This window comes from Gadus morhua, chromosome 9, assembly GCF_902167405.1.
Source record: "Gadus morhua chromosome 9, gadMor3.0, whole genome shotgun sequence".
Classification (NCBI taxonomy): domain Eukaryota; kingdom Metazoa; phylum Chordata; class Actinopteri; order Gadiformes; family Gadidae; genus Gadus; species Gadus morhua.
The window spans coordinates 1,761,074-1,778,609 of NC_044056.1; the positions used below are offsets into that span (position 1 = coordinate 1,761,074).

Here is a 17,536-nt window from a genome sequence, read left to right on the forward strand (position 1 = left end):
GAATAATTATTTAACCTACCTTTAACTGAGTTAAGTATTGTTTTATTTGCTCCACTCACTGGACATCCTTTTTCTGTTTAATTTTGTTTTATTACATGTAGTAGAATATAAGCAAACATGCATTCAAATGCCAAATGTCGCACTGAGCAGAGACTATATGTATATCTCACATTTTCAACCTCAATCACATCCCCTCCAATTGTGGTGGTAGCTCATCGATTGTTTATGTGAACACTGAGAACCGATACTGTACACTATGCAACATAACACGGTGATACTGCTTATTGCTGTTGAATCGTATAAATATTAAAAGCTAAAAATCATTGTGTAATAATGTGTGCTCTTTCTGTGGAAAAGTCAAATTACAAAGACACTACAACATTTTGACATGGGTTTGATAGAGAACATCCATTTATAGTTAATGATTAGAGCAAGTTTAAGTAAATGTAAACCAATGAAAAGGGCCTGAAAACATCCACCCTAAGGTTGTCCAGTGTTACAGACTACTAAGGCTAGGAGACGTGCTGAGTCTTATCAGCTACATCTGCATCAGGTAACATAGGCATACTGCATTGCCCAAAACCACCAACTATATATATATATTTATTTATTTTATTTATACGAAAACTGTATATATACAGTTTATACGAAAACTATATATTTTCGTATCTATACTATAGATACGAAAAGATTAGGCCGCCTACCTATTCTTAGCAGTACCGTAATGCTAACCTCTTTGTTTGCGTCACATGATTCTATTTGTCAGGTACATATGTACATTTCTTAAACAAAAAAATATTGACAATTTTGCTTTCAGTATTATATTGACATCTTGCTTGACGTCACCTCTACATTCATATAATATAAATATGTTACCTAAAGGTGACCTCCTCACCTGGAATAACAAACGTCTCACAGAAAGTGGCAGCCTGGTCTCTCAGCCGTGGGCAGACACAGCCTCTATTTTAGGGTTCGGGCCACAGTACGGTGTGTCAAGTGTTTCCGTTCCCCCTCGGCTGGCCTGCGCTAGGCTTAATCGGATCAGAAAGGACCTTCGTTCAGGAGCCTATGACCGGGCAGCGCGTCCTGGTGGTAACATGAACCCAATGTTGTTCCCAAAGACTGGTAACCATAGGGACACTGTGTATAATTTATAATCGACTACAAACGGTGGCAACATGGAGGAGAAGGTGAGACACTTTTTGTTATTGTTTACCATGCATCACCTTTGGGATATGTTTTGCTCATTTCATTTCCGTGTGCATCTCTGGAGGCGTGCATCGTCGAGGGTTTGTACCGTGCTCTGGGTGTCTCTGCCGGAGGAAGGTTCTCCTCTGAAGATATCAGCCTGATCTACAGGAGGGTCTTCCACTACCCCTCCACGGCAGATGATGTTCTTGTCGCTTTGAAGACGGTAAACCAATGTGGATAAACGCATTTGTTTTGTTTTTGTTATGGAATACGCATCACACACTGGGGGCTATGCAGGTGCATCGCCCCTTATGCCCATGCATCAGTATTTCATTGTACTAACTCATTTATTATACCATCTTCAACGTCGCCAGGTGGCTGGGGAAGATGAAGGGTGGTCATGCGCGGGTGAACACATCCTGGATGTTCTTTTAGAAATGCAGAAAGAGAGAGAAAGGAAAGACGAGGTAGCAATGTGATTTTTATTTTTACCTAGGCCTTTATGAGATCATACGTTACATTACAACACGTGACTCACTCCTGTTCCCCCAGTATGTACGAGGTCGCTGTGTCTGTTATTTCAGCTATACTGGTCCCAGCAGCTGCTCAACACGGGGAAACACAAGAACGGACATCTAACGGACACACAGGAACCCATGTATCAGCGAAACCCAGATAACATGCGCTCAGATTCAAGCACCTTCAAACACACTCAGAACATATTGTATTCAGTCTCCGTACCCCCGGGCTCTGATGACGTAGACCTTTCACAGGTATCTGTTTCCATCACAGCTCATGTTTTGACTTTTATTCTCTCCTGTAGATGCACGATCATCCGTCATGTCTGGACGTTAACGCTTTGCCTCCTCTTAAACCTGTACAGACAGAACACAACCACAGGTGTGTGTTGCGTCTGAAGAGGAGCGCTCGACAGTGCTGGGCCAGGTATCCTCACTATCAGACGTATCTCTGAACACCTCCTGTAAAACAAAGCTCTCTGTGAAACTCGACCCACCTTGTGAGAAACCGTGAACGTCTCCCTTGATGCTATTATTCCCTCTGGTGGTGTCGCTGCCAGTCAATGAGTTGTTTTTCATCAACGCTAGGCTGGTGACTGAAGGCGTTCACAGCATCGCACCCCGACGCGGGCGTGCCACTGAGATGGAGGTCAGAGGTCAGGCTCTGGGTTGTTTGACCCCGGCCGATCTCCTTTCACTGGTGGAGATGAAGTACGCCGTGGTCACGGGGTTTCTGTACACAGAGATGCTGAGGCAGCACTACGGTACGGCTACTCTGCGCCTGGGGTCAACGGTATCACTACACCAGAGCCTGTGAACGGTGACATATTACACCACCAGCTGTGAGTGTGATTAGCCGTTACAAGCCGTTTTGAAAATCTGCTGTTTTGCAAAAAGTGTGCGTGTGTGTGTCCACCTAGATGTGTGACGGATAGATGAGCAACGTTTGCTACGGTCCACTGGGTAGGCTGGTAGACTGATCCGTCCAGCACACAGCTCGCCGGACACGCCCACCAGAGATGTCAGAAGAGGCCGATCAAAACGGCTTGTGACGGCTAACCACACTCACACCTGGTGGTGTAACATGTCACCTTCAGTGTCGCATGGGACATGTGTCTCTTTGTGTACTCGACCCACGACAGGTTGGAGTGCCTGGGAGACCCTGCCGCCATGGCAACAAGACAAGGAGAAGGAGGGGCTCGAGGACCTGGCCGAGCGGGCGCTGGCGTCTGGGGACCTGCTCCGTCTGACCGAGCTGCCGGGGGCCTTCAGGGTGTACAAGTAATGAGCGCGCACGGCACACACACACACACACACACACACACACACACACACACACACACACACACACACACACACACACACACACATACACACACGCCGAAACAGTTGCTTTAAAAAACAATATTAATCGACACGAATGCCGACTGACGTCAAGGTGTTTGATGTGTCCCGGCAGGACGCGTGGGGGGGGGTTCCCGACCGGCTCCTCTGAGTCCGGTGTGCGGTCGTCTTGGTCGGCCATGACCGTCCTGACAGAGGCCCACGCCTCCCGCCAGCAGGAGATGGATTCACTGACACACCTCAGCAAAAGGTATGACGCATTCGGTACGGCAGTTGGCCCCTTGATGTGAAGAACAAAACAGAACAGAAGGAGCCAAACACATTACAACAATTGTTTTGCGCCAATCAGGTTACCATCATTGTTTGGTCTTCTTTGTTGATTTTGAAATGTTAGATTTTTGGGAAAATGTCCAAAAACAATCAAGCAAATGATGATGCCTGTATTGACATTGACGGTGTGTTCTGTTGGCTCTTTGTCTTTGCAGGCTTAACAGGGAGAGCCTGAAGCTGTTGTTTCTTTACATCAGGCTCGCCACGTTCAGAGCCCAGACGGAGAGCAGCTCCTACGGAGCTCTGCTTGCAGCCCGACAGCTCTGGGAGTCCTGGTGAGACGACCAGACACACCGCGAAAACAGGAATTATATCAAGCTGCCGAATTGGTAACCCCTGATCGCTTTTGTCTTTCCCACATGTGAAACCACCTTCTCCTCGACAGGCCGTGTGTCAGCAACACGGGCAGCCGGCAGGAGATGGTGGAACAGTGGCTTCATGGCGATGAGGACGAGAAGGAGGAAGAGATCCCCATCTCAGTGTCACCGCAGCAGGTACATGCATCGAGATATCGGTTCACCTCTGATACTAAGGGTTACCAATTTAACCCACGGTATAGCTCGGACTAAAGCTACCCCATTATACCAGCCAGTGTTACATGCAGACACAGACTCTCTACATTGGATCCGGACCTCTGACCCAGCCTAACCTAATCCTAATCCCACCAGGCCGTGCTGCAGCTGCTGGTTCTGCAGCAGAAGGCGGAGAGGCAGTACCTCCTGGGACTGCTGCGTGGTGTCTCCCTACACCAGCTTGAGGGACAGGGGAACCAGTGCCCTCTAAAGAACAGTAAGTCTGTTTTGGCTTGTCTTAGTATAAATACTTAATGTACATTTCATATCTTCCAAAAGGGGACATATTATAAAACATTGGGCGTGTCCACCTAGATGTGTGACAGATAGATGAGCAACGTTTGCTGCAGTCCGCTGGGTAGGCTGGTAGACTGATCTATCCAGCACACATCTAGGTGGACACGCCCACCTGTGATGTCAGAACCTTCAAAACGGCTTGACACGGTTAATCACACTCCCACCTGGTGGTACAATATGCCCCCTTCAATGACTACTGATCCCTTTCCCTCCGACAGAGGAAAAACAAAGGCCTGGTTCTTTAAAAGACGGCTGCCTCAGAAGGCTGCAACACATCGGTGGCGACCTCCAGACACAGGCTGCACTCCGACAGTCGAACTCTCCACCACCGCAGACACATCCCCCCCCCTGGCCCAGGACGCAGCCCCCCCAGAATGAGAGCCAGGAGGGGGTAGGCGGGAGGTCCACAGGGACGGCCAACCGATGGGGGGAGAGCGCTGTGATCCTGCTGAGGCAGCTGGCAGACCGCCAGGAGGCCCAGGCTTCTGCTGCGCTGCCACCGCTGCTCCACATGGTGAGAACCCGGTAGCACACCTCTGCTGTCCACACTCCGCAACACAATATCATCTGGGAACGGGGTACATGAATAATACGTGTGTGTGTGTGTGTGTGTGTGTGTGTGTGTGTGTGTGTGTGTGTGTGTGTGTGTGTGTGTGTGTGTGTGTGTGTGTGTGTGTGTGTGTGTGTGTGTGTGTGTGTGTGTGTGTGTGCTCGCTAAAGAGCATTGAGCATCTTCAGGCTCTGAGAGACAGATATCGGTCGGAATTCCAAACGCAGCATTTTGCCGACCTGCACATCATCCTCAGTCCTGACGTTCCCGAGTCCTCAGTGGTCGAGGTGGGGTTGGGGATAAGCCAGGCTGGGCCAATCACAGAACTGAACAGCAATGCTGGCCTTCACAATAAAAGCGCTGCAGCTCCTGCGGAGAGCAGCGTCCCATCACACGAGGAACCGGCAACTGAACCAGGACCAGTACCAGGACCAGTACCAGGACCAGTACCAGGAACCATACCAGGACCAGTACCAGAAGCCGTACCAGGACCAGTACCAGGACCAGTACCAGAAGCCGTACCAGGACCAGTAACGGCCGCTGAAGAGATTTTTCTGAGACAGGATCTCTGCACAGGTATTATGAAGAATTATTATGAAAACTCCTGCCACATACCAGCCTTAAAGGTGTGTGAGTGTGATTAGCCGTTACAAGCCGTTTTGAAAATCGGCCTCTTCTGACATCACAAGAGGGCGTGTCCACCTAGATGTGTGACGGACAGATAAGCAACGTTTGCTACAGTCCCCCGGGTAGGCTGGTAGACTGATCTATCCAGCACACATCTAGACGGACACGCCCACTTGTGATGTCAGAAGAGGCTGGTTTTCAAACGGTCTTGTAAGGGCTGATCCCACCCACACCCGGGGGTACGATGCGTCCCCTTTAACCACATCCTCCTTGCTGCTCTGAAGGCTGCGGTGCGGCCCTGGAGGAGCTGCCCTACCTGGAGATCCTGTGCGTCTCGGACGGCGCCGCGACGCACCACGGGCGCCCTGAAGAGGAAGGGAGCTACGAGGAGGAAGAGCGAGGGGAGACCCGCGGGAGAGCGCCGCAGGGCTACGAGAAGCAGGGCTCTCTGATCACGTCGGCGTGGAGCAAGCAGACGCAGTGCCACCCCGAGGCGGCCGCCGCCGCCCCCGGCGTCTGCGGCGGTCCAGGGGAGTGCAGCGTCCACCTGGGGATGGGGGACGAGGACGAGGCCAGGGAGCACATGGAGGTGGTGGTGGAGCCGCCGCCGGGTCAGTCCGGGGTACAGGTACTACGCTGACGACAGTATCTTCTTCTGCCGTACGTCCGTACGACCTTCCGCTCTGTTGAGGCGAGCCAGTCCAGCGCGCTGTGATCACGGTCAATTAAACCACGTCGCCGTTCTGGGGTCGGTGTTTGCTAGTTGTGCAACTAGTTCAAATGTGTTCCAGTTTGTTGTGGCTCTCAACAGTATCATAAATATGATGTACGTAGGGCCTGGCAGGGCCACTAGCAGTTATTGCACTGCTAGTCTTCCTAAGAAAATGTAATCCATCCGGAGTGATCTTCTGAAGGATTGTTATAGTATTTGAAATGCTTAGGGTTGTGCGATGTTGTTCGGCCTTTGAGACCATAATTGTGATCAGGGAAAAATATCTAATCGCAACTTCTTCCCTCCTGATGAAGCCTGTGTCAAAGGTTGAAATGCACACCAGCAAACACCAGGTGGAGAACGATCAAGCTCTCTCCGATGGCAGCTTCCAGGAACATGGTTTTGCGTCAGAGACCAGAGCAGTTGCACCATCACAGCCCCTGGTTCCTTCTGAGACTCAGCCGCAGTTTCAGCCGGAGCCGTACATGACGTCCGACCACATGACGGGAGAGCCATGCAGGGGCCAGGCAGAAGTGGAAGTCTGCTCCGTCCCCAGTACAGAAGGGCCGTGGGCTCATAAAGGAAACGAACTGCTTCCAGCTGAGGACCGTACGAGCGTCCTACCGACCACAGTAAGAGAAGCTTCACCAACGTCCGCTCAGCTTCTGTCAGCATGGTTAGACATGAACTATTTAAAGACAGTCCTGTTCCTTTTTGCTCAGCCCAGAATCAACCATTTTTCTGCTGCCCAATAGGAGGTCGAGTTCCCAGAGGAGAGGAGGGCGATGGATGCAAGTTCGTGGAAGGGCCATAAAACGAGGGAGCCGGTGTCGTTGATGGAGAGGGAGAAGACGATGCGGAACCTGGTAGACATGCAGAGGAAGGTCGAGGAGAAGCAACAGAGAGACAGAGACAGACAGCTGCTAAGGGTCGGGAGAAAGAAACAATGATCAACTATACTTCGGTTCGTATTGGTCAGCGTTGCTTACATTTCTTTTGTTTTTACTTTTGAAGCTTCAGGAGCGACTTTCGATTGTTCAGAACAAAAAGGCAGAGGAGGATCTACTTGGTCTGAAACAGAAAGAAGCACTGGAGCACCTCACACACAATCTGCCACAGGTAACATTCTACACACTCTCATACACACACACAATTGAATCCTCTGGGTCTCCCTGGGTGGATAATGAGAAGCAGCAGATATGAAAAGGTTGCTTTTGCATGTTTTGGCATTTCCCAGGAAGATAAGCTTCAGCAGAAGACCGTGGTGCGAGCCCGGCTAGACCAGCTGAGGAGAGAGAGATCCTGTGTGATGCAGTCCAAACGAGACCGGTGAGGAACCGCTTGGTCAAGCTCATAAGATATACAGATGCTGTGACGGTTGTTTGACTGTGATGCACTTTCTCCTCATCTCTCGTCCATATTAGGAACACCGCTGGCTTTAAACAACTCCTGGGTCCGGTGGTCCACAGTTCAGACACAGAACAGCACAGAATAACACAAAGTCAACCGCTTTCACACAATACCAGCCAGCCACCACCCCATTGTGTAACGCATGCATGCAACACATCCCCTACTAATGAAATGGTTTAACAAATCATTCAGAACTGATGTAAGGATTGCATCTGATCCAATACCAGTGTTCCCAATCTCTTTTATTGCTTCCATTGATCGTAGCGTGTTTTAGAACAAATGCACAAATTCATGAATCCTTTTCTTGTTCACGTCCTTGACATGAACAAGAAACATTTAACCAAACTGGTTGATCATTTGTGTACACAGCCATGACTTGACAAAGAACACGTCTTGTGAATGACCCGTGAATGAGACTTGGTGAAGAATAGTGAATATAAATACCAAGAAATAAAGATTCAACAAAGACAACGGTCCTATATGGTAACTTTTTAATATAGTTCATCTCGACAGATAGGCATAAACACGCTCAATCATTAGCAATTGACCTCAAGTCTTCTGTAGGTTCTCTGTGGCCTGAATAAGATGATACAATACATGCCACCAGCCTAGAGAGGTTCCCGTCCACACTCCTCTATGTCCACATAACATTAGCAACAGAACAGGTAAACCCACAGGCTATTTTGAAACATAAGTGCTGTGACCTCAGGATGGACCGTAGATGCACCTCGGCACTAGAACAAGTATTTACAGGCTCATTGGGAGAGGGGTTGTGTCAAAATGTCCTTGGGCAAATCGCTTGGCGTCGCACCTCCTTAACGGCAAAGATGCATATTAACACAGAGAAGGAGTCAAGCACAGAGGGTTTCCTAATCAGACGGTGCTTGGTCATTGGACTTAAGTGTAGAAAGTGCTTATTTGTTTATCTATGATCAGTGCCCTTTCCTTCTAAAAACTATTTGATCTAATGTCCAAACCCAAAACATAATAAAAACCGGTTACAGGAAACGCAACATTCCACCGTGGCTCCCAGAAATATCCATTAATACGAGTCTTCGACTCAAACAGAGGTACAACTCAAACTTGGGTTCGTGTGTTGCATTCTTAATGTCTCACTCAGCAACTTAAAGAGGTATTGACCCGAGAAAATATGGTATCCAACAAAGACGCGTTGGTTATTACTACAAATATCTCCAATATTAAGCTTCAATATCAATATCAATATTCAATATAGTAGTCAAAGAAAAGCTGGGTCATTATCAGATCCAAGATAACCCATTAAATAACAGGAAGGGCTGAGATGCCCCACCCGTTTACCTCGGTACAAGGTGAAGACATGCTTTGACGGCTGTCATCAGGTCAGATCCTACCAATTTGGGATCTTTGATTGCAGGAACACTTGCAAGGTACAGAAAGACGCGTTGGCAAATCTTAATGCAACATCCTACATTCTTGACACGGGACCTGGATGTGCGAGTTCTGCGGCAATTCGGTACCATGCGCTCGCATGGGAAAGACTAGACTACACCTTATACAAGATGGCAGATGGTGCAATAGTTGCATTCTATACACTATTCGGGCATGTGGCCCCGGTGACATGGAAAAGCCTAGCATGGATTTTCGGAGGGTTTCATTAAACGTAGCCGATAAAGGAATATTCACCTCGCGGATGACGGACGATCACTGCGGTCCATAAACATTATATTGGTCACACATCCAGCCACATTAGAACTGGAGAGAATGAGCATGACAGGTGTTAGAGACTCTCCTTCCCCCAGGAATTGAGAAAAGAGAGGAATGTGCGCGTTATGTGCCAACTCGGGCCTTGTGTGGGAGCAGTGGTACTCAAGGTGTGAATGTCGATGTGTGCGTATGTCGTTGTTTGTGTTGTGTTGTCGTCGTCGTCGTCGTCGGGTACGCGGGTCTCTCCTACTGGTGCGCGCACTGCACCCCGGGCCCGTGCGGGCCCCCCTCCTCGTCGGAGCTGTCGTTATAGGCCTCACGCCGGGCGCCGCTGCCCGCCCCCTGGGCCCGGTCGAAGTCGCTGAGCTCCACCTCCTCCACGTCGGCGGAGATGACGGGGTGCTCGGCGCGCGCGGGGAGCAGGTCTTCAAGTTCCTGGGGAACAGCCACAAGCTCACTCCGTGTCTCACGCAATAGGCGTTCCCTTTTTTTAAATATCTACAAAATACAATGTTGTTGTTATTATTTTTTAAATCAGGCATCATGTGTTCTAACTTACGACTAGTTTTTCAGGGTTAATCCAGTTATTGTCGGGGAACTGAACTTCAAACTTCATGTACAAGTCTCCCTTCTCAAAGGGATTCCTATACTGGGGCATTCCTTCTCCTTTCACCACCTGGATGCAGCCTGTCGGACACAGGACAGAGAGTGACAGTCACACTCACCTCAAACCAACACTAAGATTTACAATTCGACAACATCATATGTGCATGGGACCATATGCTTTTCATACATCAGAAGAAAAGGGCATGTACCTGGCTCTATGACCTTGCCAGGGGGGCTCTTGACCAGAAGCTGCCGGCCGTCGAGGTGTGCCACGGTGATCTGGAAGCCACAGAGAGCCTCCACCAGGCCAATGCGCTGGGTCATATGAAGGTTACTGCTTTCACGGTTGAAATACTAAAAAGAAAAAGAATTGTTTATTACGAGACATTTAACATTGCTTCAAATCAACCACCAGATCTGTGCACCCTCCCTGGATTTTTTTGATGTAAATTGAGGGAGCAAAAGCAGTATCGGCTCCAAATATCGGCTCAAGAAAATCGGCAGCCCGTATTGGTCATCAGCTAAGGCTGATAATAAAAAAAGCGGTATCGGTATCGGCCCTAAAAATCCATATCGGTCGATCCCTACTGGATGCATCATCATCACCATCCACGACCAATACACGGGCAAAGGTTCATTCCAGTGTGTACCTCATGCTCCTTCTCCTGCAGCACCAGGACAATGTCTCCTGGTTCAATGTTTGGTGCCTGGTCGGCCTCCCCAGAGAAGGTGATCTTCTGGCCGTGCTTCATGCCTTTGTCTACATGCACCTCCAGAAGCTTGTTCTCCTTGCACACCTTCTGGCCTTCGCACTTCTTACAGCGGTCCTTTTCATTAATCAACTCCCCTACACTCGGAGAGGAGAAGACAACGTTAGGGTTTACAGTGCATGTCAATGTAATCTTAACTTAAACTCTCCATCCATAAACTCTTTCCGAAACAATTGATTGATTAATCTTTTGGTCGACCCCCCTAACTGCAATAGTCAATCATTTAATTCCCAAGGAACAATTTCTGGATTATAATTGTGTTAATTGCTTCTAAGATAGTGATTAACTTAAATGAGAAGTCTGGTGTAAAATGGATCTGGAATATGTTTGGTATGATGACGAGTTAGAATGTTCATTTGGGAGAATAAAAGTGCATTTAGACGCACACCACCAGCTGGATAGGTAGATTGGCAAACAGAGCTTGTGACATCCGTGAACAACACGCAAGCTCTGTGTTCGCCAATCTACTTATCGAGTCTTAAAGACAAGATGGCGTCGACGGGCGAACTACTGATGGTATTGTTCGCATTCTGACATTTTTAAGAACTGTCTAAAACGTAAGAATGCGTCTATATGCGCTTTTTTGCTCCCAAACGAACATTAGTAGAAGTAGTAGTAGATATATTTATTTCGGTCCATCAAAGCACAGCACATACATACGGTCAATATAAAAATAAAAAAAATAAAAATAATGGCCGAAAAGGTCTAGGCTGAAGCCGAGGCTTATTATGCCGACCCTTTTTACAATAATAGGATTTTTTCATTTTTAACACCTTCATTTACCATTATCAATTATATATTTATTTATATATATTTATATTTATTTATAAAAGAAAAATACATATACTGTATATATATATATATATATATTTTTTTTTTTTTCTAACGTTTACAAATATACAGGTATAGCTCTCTACAAATACATAATATAATATAACAAGATATAATATAACAAGATAATATACTATTAATATAATACACTAAAAATATAATATATATATTCATACTTTAACGTCTCAAAATATATCATTTTCTACAAATACAGAACATCCCAACTCCCAGATACATTTTACACCGGATTTCTCCTTTAAGTATTATTATTAAGCATTTTCTGCTTATTGCTGCAGGACTGCAAATGTTTCAGGGTTTCGGATTGTTACAAATTGAATACCTTCTTGACTGCTCAACAAACAAGGCAGGCATATGTAAGACGTATAATCAGACTATGCTAACTTGTAACGGGCATTTAGCAGTATGCCTTTCCAAAGCATGAATAAATCCAAAGACTGCCCATGGATTGAACCAAAGACAGTGTAAGGGGGGTGTCCTAAAGATGTGGCCTGTAAAGCCCTGTGAGCTTTAATTGTGATTAAGTGCTATACAAATAAAGTTCACTTGACTTTACAGTCTTTTGGATTTTAGTGCGTGTATTGGTGCGGTTGCAGCACACACCCTCTCCGCTGCAGTCTGTGCAGACCGACTGCATCTGTTGGACCATGCCAGGCGCCAGTTGTCTGATCATGATCCTCATGCCACGCCCTCTACACGCGACACACTTCTGAACGGCTCCGGCCTTGCCCCCTTGGCTGAAGAAGCAAAACAACAGACGGGATCAGGGGGACATGAAGGCCAACACAATTGAGTTAAGGTTATCATCTCCCATTCCAAGCATGGGATTTAATTGTGCTAAATGTTTAATTGAACAGGACTCACCCGTTACAGGAGCTACATAGAACATTCTTACTCAGCTGCAGTTTGGTGGTTTTGCCATTGTACATGTCCTCAAGGGAAACTCTGCGACAGATAACGAATCAAGTTAAAATCCCCCAAAAAAGGCAGCTTCATATTCTTTGATTCACTCCAAAAAGGGCCATTTGAGCATTCCAACGGGAGCCTTGTGCCAACTCACTTGAGGGGGTGCACCATATCCTCTCCTCGCCGCCTGCCCCCGTTACGCCCCCCTCGGCCCCCTTGCCCCCCCATGAAGCCAAACAGTCCTCCCCCGAAGATGTGGGAGAAGATATCATCCATGCCCGGCCCGCCACCGCCAGCCCCCTCCCGTAGTCCCTGCTCGCCATAGCGGTCATAGAGCTCCTTCTTCTCAGGGTTGGTCAGCACTTCGTATGCAAAACTGATCTCCTTGAACTAGACAGAATCATCAGTTATGATATTATATTAATGATGCCAAATAAACTTGACAAACTCAATATTAATTGATTTAATTCTGGACATCTTTTTTTTAGAAAGATGTATTCCTCATAAAAATTGTGAGGACCCCCTTAAAACTCCATTGTATGATAAAATTATAATTGTGTTTTGGTGACTCATACCTTGTCTCCGGCATCAGGGTTCTTATCAGGGTGATACTCCTTGGCCAGTTTGCGGTAGGACTGTAAACCACAAACCAATAACATTAACATCCCTAATAATAGTTTAGCTTGAGCCTGATATCGTTGGGTTACTATTGTCAACGCTTCAAGGGACAGTAAACAAACATCGCTATCATCACTGAACTGCGTTGCCTGGTCGCTGTCGAGTTTGAGGCCCTGTTGTCAGAAAACCGTGACACTGCAACTAGGCACGCAGCTTGAGTTGACAGCCTTTGACAACGACCTCTTTCTGTAGCAGGGACGACGGACGTCACAACTAGAGACTATATTCAAGATAAGGATATGGATAATGTAAATATCAGCTTGTATATACATAAGCATCACACAGTGATGGTGGTTTAATGTAGCATTAATCATATTCAGAACATCAGCGTTACCCACCTGGTAAAAACACAATGTGACAACACATAACCCGAACAAGGACTCACTTCCAACACCACATTATTGTACATAAGTGGCAAGCTTCAATGTATGCTTTAAACCAACTTTTAAGAGTCGAGAAGCGATGAATGGACACCCTCGGCGACTACAGAGGGATCAACACAATTAGCTAGTCAGCTAAAGGCAGCGCGAACTATTCTTCCTCCACTCACCTTTCCAATTGGATAGCATTAACATTACTTCAGTTCTCCCGTCCCAAGGGATACGGGGTGTATACCCGCACCATACCCTTACATACAACGTATTCTACACGGTGGAGCCTCACATCGCGGTGCTCTTCACATACCCTAGCTAGCTAGCGCTTCGCATGGTGTGTGTGTGTGTGTGTGTGTCTGTGTGTCTGTGTGTGTTGAACTAACGTTAGCTAAGACGAGCTAAAGAGCAGCCGCTAGAAAGGCCACGCTCGGCAGGATGGATGTCGAACGTACCTTCTCGCTATTCGCGATATCGGCTTGAAAACCACGTACCTTTTTTAGTTCATTTTCGGTGGCGGTCGGCGAAACTCCCAAAATGTCGTATAGCTTGGTGTCCACAACGTTCGCCATGCCTGTGCTTGCACCTCTTGCTTACTGAAACGCCGTGTGTGTGTGTGCACTGTGTGTGCGGAGGTTCGGCTGGAGCAGGGAGGGCTGAGCAGGAGTGGTGTGTACCCAAAATGTTGGCTTGTCCCCGCTGTCGGTGTGTAATGCGCATGCACGATCCGTGGAGCTTCTTTTTTTTCTGTTGACAAAATTACGTCGATTCTCTCCGACGTCATTCAAGCCCTGTGCAACTACGGCAACCTCATGACATCCCATATGTATGCGAGTAGGATATCTTGATGATTAGCGATGCCGTTTTGACCGTGGAGACACTTTCTCATTAATTGAACTTCCCTGAGGTTACAATGAGATGCAGCTACGTTTAGTCCATTAAAGGAGTTTTCGGTAAAAAAAAAACTTGCATTGATTTCCCTTATCGTGTTATCACCCACAAACATCCTCATCCATTAATTACACTAACTGTTATATTGCAGTCTAAATCCAGAATTGCATAAATTGGTTACAGACATACCACAGGCAAATTAAAATAAGTTTCCTGGCCTAACAGGTCGCTACTGGTAGTGTATAGTCTACGTTTCTAAATGCAACAATTTCAGATTATCATCACAGAACGACCATTGGATCATTGTTATTCTTCTTCTTTATTATTGTTATAAATTTCACACGTGACTGTCTTTACGCAATGCGTCAAATAAATAGCATTCAGACGATTTAAGCGACTTAATTGCTATTGGGCATTTACGACTTGTGGTTTATATTATTGTCTCTAAAGGAAAAAATACCTCATATTAATGTTAATAAGCTACGCATTCATGCCTTTCATTTTCCAGCCCAGCTTCTTACGAGTGACCACGGTGTTAGCCTTCACGTAGAATAACATATGTGCAGTTTGGTCCATGTGTACAGCGCACATGTGATGTAACGTTAAGTCCTGATCCGACTTCCCCACTTTAAACGGCAATTCCCCAGTATAACAGCTCCTGTTTCCATTGTTGTTGTTTTTAATATATAGTTTCAATATGACCATCCAAGTGTCAGTATTGTGTGTCTGCACAGACAAGAGCTAGGGACGCTGCGAGTGTATTTGCATCGGAGTACGACTTGAACATACTGCAAATGTTGTACAGCTGCAGCAGCAGCAGCAGCAGCTGACTGCCCGCCGTGAACCGCCAGCTCCGGACTGGCCATGTTGGATAAGTCGCACTGGCGGCCAACACTGAATGATTTGTCGTTTCAAACAGCCAGCTTGCTGAATACAACCGATTAAACGAGTTGGATAAATATATATATACGAGCCGGCCACTGTTGTGTCTTCGGTGGCCTGAGCGTTTATTTAAGCCTGCGACGCATGTTAGCTGGCTAACGTCGAGGTGATGTCGAGGTGGGTCTGATACCAGGACGTCTTCTAGCCAGCGGTTGAAGAGCAGGGGGTAAATATTCGATTAAATGACATGTATTTTTTAGCAGCGACATGCCGCCCGACCTTGGTGGCGACTGAAACCGCGCTAAAAGAAGAGGGCTAGCCGTTGGTCTGGGAATGGTATGATACGCATGTAGATGTTAGGGATGTGTAATAACGCTGTTAACCATCAGCTGATGCCTTTAGCACAGGCCTACTAACACGGACCCGATCGTGTTAGCGGTACACAGAACCGCAGACATCGTTTCATGGATAAATAAGTGGCGTCGGTAGATCGTTGGCTCACAAACACCTGTTTGTTTCAACATGTTTGGCCACGGACAGGCTAACGGGATTAGTGTCAACAAATTAGCATCGCTCCACGCTTGTTCATCTTAGAGAAGGTGAAATGGTCCTAAATCATGTTTAAAGGTGAATTGTTGTTCAAGGCGTTTTCCTTTGTTTCTGAGCAGGAGGAATCCAGTGGCTGGGCGCCTTATTTTATTATTTAGTATGTTAAGACCAAGGTCACATGCAATAGCCATTCAGGGTAAAGTAATTGCTAATGAGAGTGTGAAATCTTGGACTGCCCTTTTTTATTGAAGTGGGCCTGACATGTAATACTAACACGTTCATGTTGGTGCAGTATAATGAACATTGCAGGTAGCCTGAGAAGCACCTGTCTGTTGAAAGCTTGGTGATGGATTAGACTCAGACTTATGTCTATGTCAGCTGCTTAGAATGGCTAACCACCATGCATCCTGCATTAGCGTCACGTAACTGTTACTATCTTCAATTAGTGTATGCATCTAGTTTATTACCTATGCATACTTAAAGCGCTACTGAGTATTAATGAAACATCAATAAAACCGATAGAGAGACACTTTTTAAATAGACATTGTTTGCTGTCACACTCATGGATTGAATGCTCCTTTAATTTGTTTAAATGAGATGATGGTTAGTCAGTGAGTATGGGGCAATTGTAAAGTTTGTGAGATGGACCATATTGTTATCATTTAGCCTGATATAATCTCTGATCCAGATGTTCGACAATGTAATGGATAATTTGTGGGTGGGGACTGCAGTTTCTGGGCCGGAAACAATAGAGTGTGAAGGGCGGGTTTACCCATTGTTTCCTGTTATGTTAATGATTTATTCTATTAACTCATTAGCAAATGCTGTATGGAGGAGGAACACAGGTTTTTCTACAGTGGCCAGTCACCAGACACTTTGTCTAGGGACGTTGGCGTCTGAAAAGGACGTTTGAGTTTGTCTTTGCACCGACCAAGGGAAATGTTAAGTTGACCGATGCTGGCCGAATTAGCCGTCACTGTTGGCCAAGGATCTGTCTGGTCTTGTCTGTCATTAGACTTTAGATGTTAATCTAAAATCAGATTTGTGAGTCTAAACCAGATCTAATCTCGTATCCAGCAGTCCAACTATGTTATAGCAGCATTTATGGAGGGGAGATGGCAAAAGAGACTGGGCCGGAAACCAGAATAATAACAGATAAGGCGGAAGGGTGCCTTGTTTCCTGAGTATTTTACCAATGCAAAACTCATTTGCACGAGTTTGATGCTTCAGAAGGGGATTTGAATAAGTCACTGCGTCACTGTCTACAGTGATATTCTACACAGTGTTGACATGAATTTTTGAGAGATTATTTACATTTAACTTGTGCTGACCGCCAATTATGCGATGATCCCCTACTCTAGCAATATGATTGGTTGAAATAAGTATGAAGTGAAAATAATGTTAGTCCAGATTTGAGCTTGCCTGCCATCAGTTTAAATAATTAAAACGAAGTCTGACTTGTGAGACTAAGCCAGATCTTACTCAGAATGTACAGTATGTGATGGTGATTCACCCTTTACTCTAGCATCAGTTCCCACATCACACATTTATTACATTTTCTCACTACATGTACCATCTGCAGACCACAGTATAGCCTTGCCTTTCTTGTGAATTTGCTGAAATGTCACAATTGTGTCTGTACAACCACATTCTCTGCAGGCTGGCCGAGGCCTGCATGCATCTATAACGTCAGCCATGTTTTGGAAGTTTGACCTACATGCTTCGTCCCACCTGGAGGCTCTGCTCGAGAAGGACGATGTCACACTCACAGAGCTCATGGACGAGGAGGATGTACTGCAA

The 17,536-nt window shown here is 46.5% G+C and overlaps 3 protein-coding genes across 8 annotated transcripts in view; 2 read left to right on the plus strand and 1 right to left on the minus strand.

The window, feature by feature from the left end:
• The first annotated feature begins 905 nt into the window (after positions 1-905).
• LOC115550256 (uncharacterized) lies at positions 906-8,988 on the plus strand. Of its 2 annotated transcripts, XM_030365089.1 has the most exons (19): positions 918-1,190; positions 1,274-1,414; positions 1,566-1,658; positions 1,776-1,964; positions 2,075-2,136; positions 2,298-2,473; positions 2,852-2,990; positions 3,169-3,303; positions 3,539-3,658; positions 3,769-3,877; positions 4,052-4,172; positions 4,471-4,766; positions 4,973-5,378; positions 5,714-6,057; positions 6,456-6,773; positions 6,897-7,070; positions 7,156-7,260; positions 7,379-7,470; positions 7,566-8,988. In XM_030365089.1, exons 1-19 carry the CDS (start codon positions 1,179-1,181, stop codon positions 7,729-7,731), a joined length of 3,198 nt encoding a protein of 1,065 aa, XP_030220949.1. In that variant the 5' UTR covers positions 918-1,178; the 3' UTR covers positions 7,732-8,988. The 2 variants fall into 2 exon arrangements, 1 of the variants encoding a protein (XP_030220949.1); XR_003977874.1 differs by lacking the exon at positions 7,566-8,988 and having other exon boundaries at positions 906-1,190; positions 6,456-6,817; positions 7,379-7,424.
• On the minus strand, positions 8,026-14,212 carry dnaja2b (DnaJ heat shock protein family (Hsp40) member A2b). The gene is made up of 9 exons (XM_030365096.1): positions 13,909-14,212; positions 12,941-13,000; positions 12,520-12,755; positions 12,324-12,404; positions 12,063-12,196; positions 10,491-10,687; positions 10,050-10,194; positions 9,794-9,921; positions 8,026-9,669 (listed from the first exon to the last, which is right to left on the minus strand). The coding sequence occupies exons 1-9, from the start codon at positions 13,984-13,986 to the stop codon at positions 9,481-9,483; spliced, it is 1,248 nt and encodes a 415-aa protein (XP_030220956.1). The 5' UTR covers positions 13,987-14,212; the 3' UTR covers positions 8,026-9,480.
• Positions 14,213-14,934: 722 nt separating this feature from the next.
• Positions 14,935-17,536, plus strand: part of ppp6r2b (protein phosphatase 6, regulatory subunit 2b) — a 16,996-nt gene continuing 14,394 nt past the window's right edge. For 2 of the 5 annotated variants that reach the window (XM_030365090.1, XM_030365092.1), the window contains exons 1-2: positions 15,505-15,523; positions 17,396-17,536. The exon at positions 17,396-17,536 is cut by the window's right edge and continues 23 nt beyond it. In XM_030365090.1, coding sequence (XP_030220950.1) covers positions 15,521-15,523; positions 17,396-17,536 — 144 coding nt within the window. In that variant the 5' untranslated portion in view covers positions 15,505-15,520. Of the gene's footprint in view, positions 15,414-15,504; positions 15,524-15,581; positions 15,815-17,395 lie in introns of those variants that run through there. The other 3 variants (XM_030365094.1, XM_030365093.1, XM_030365095.1) reach the window with 3 other exon arrangements.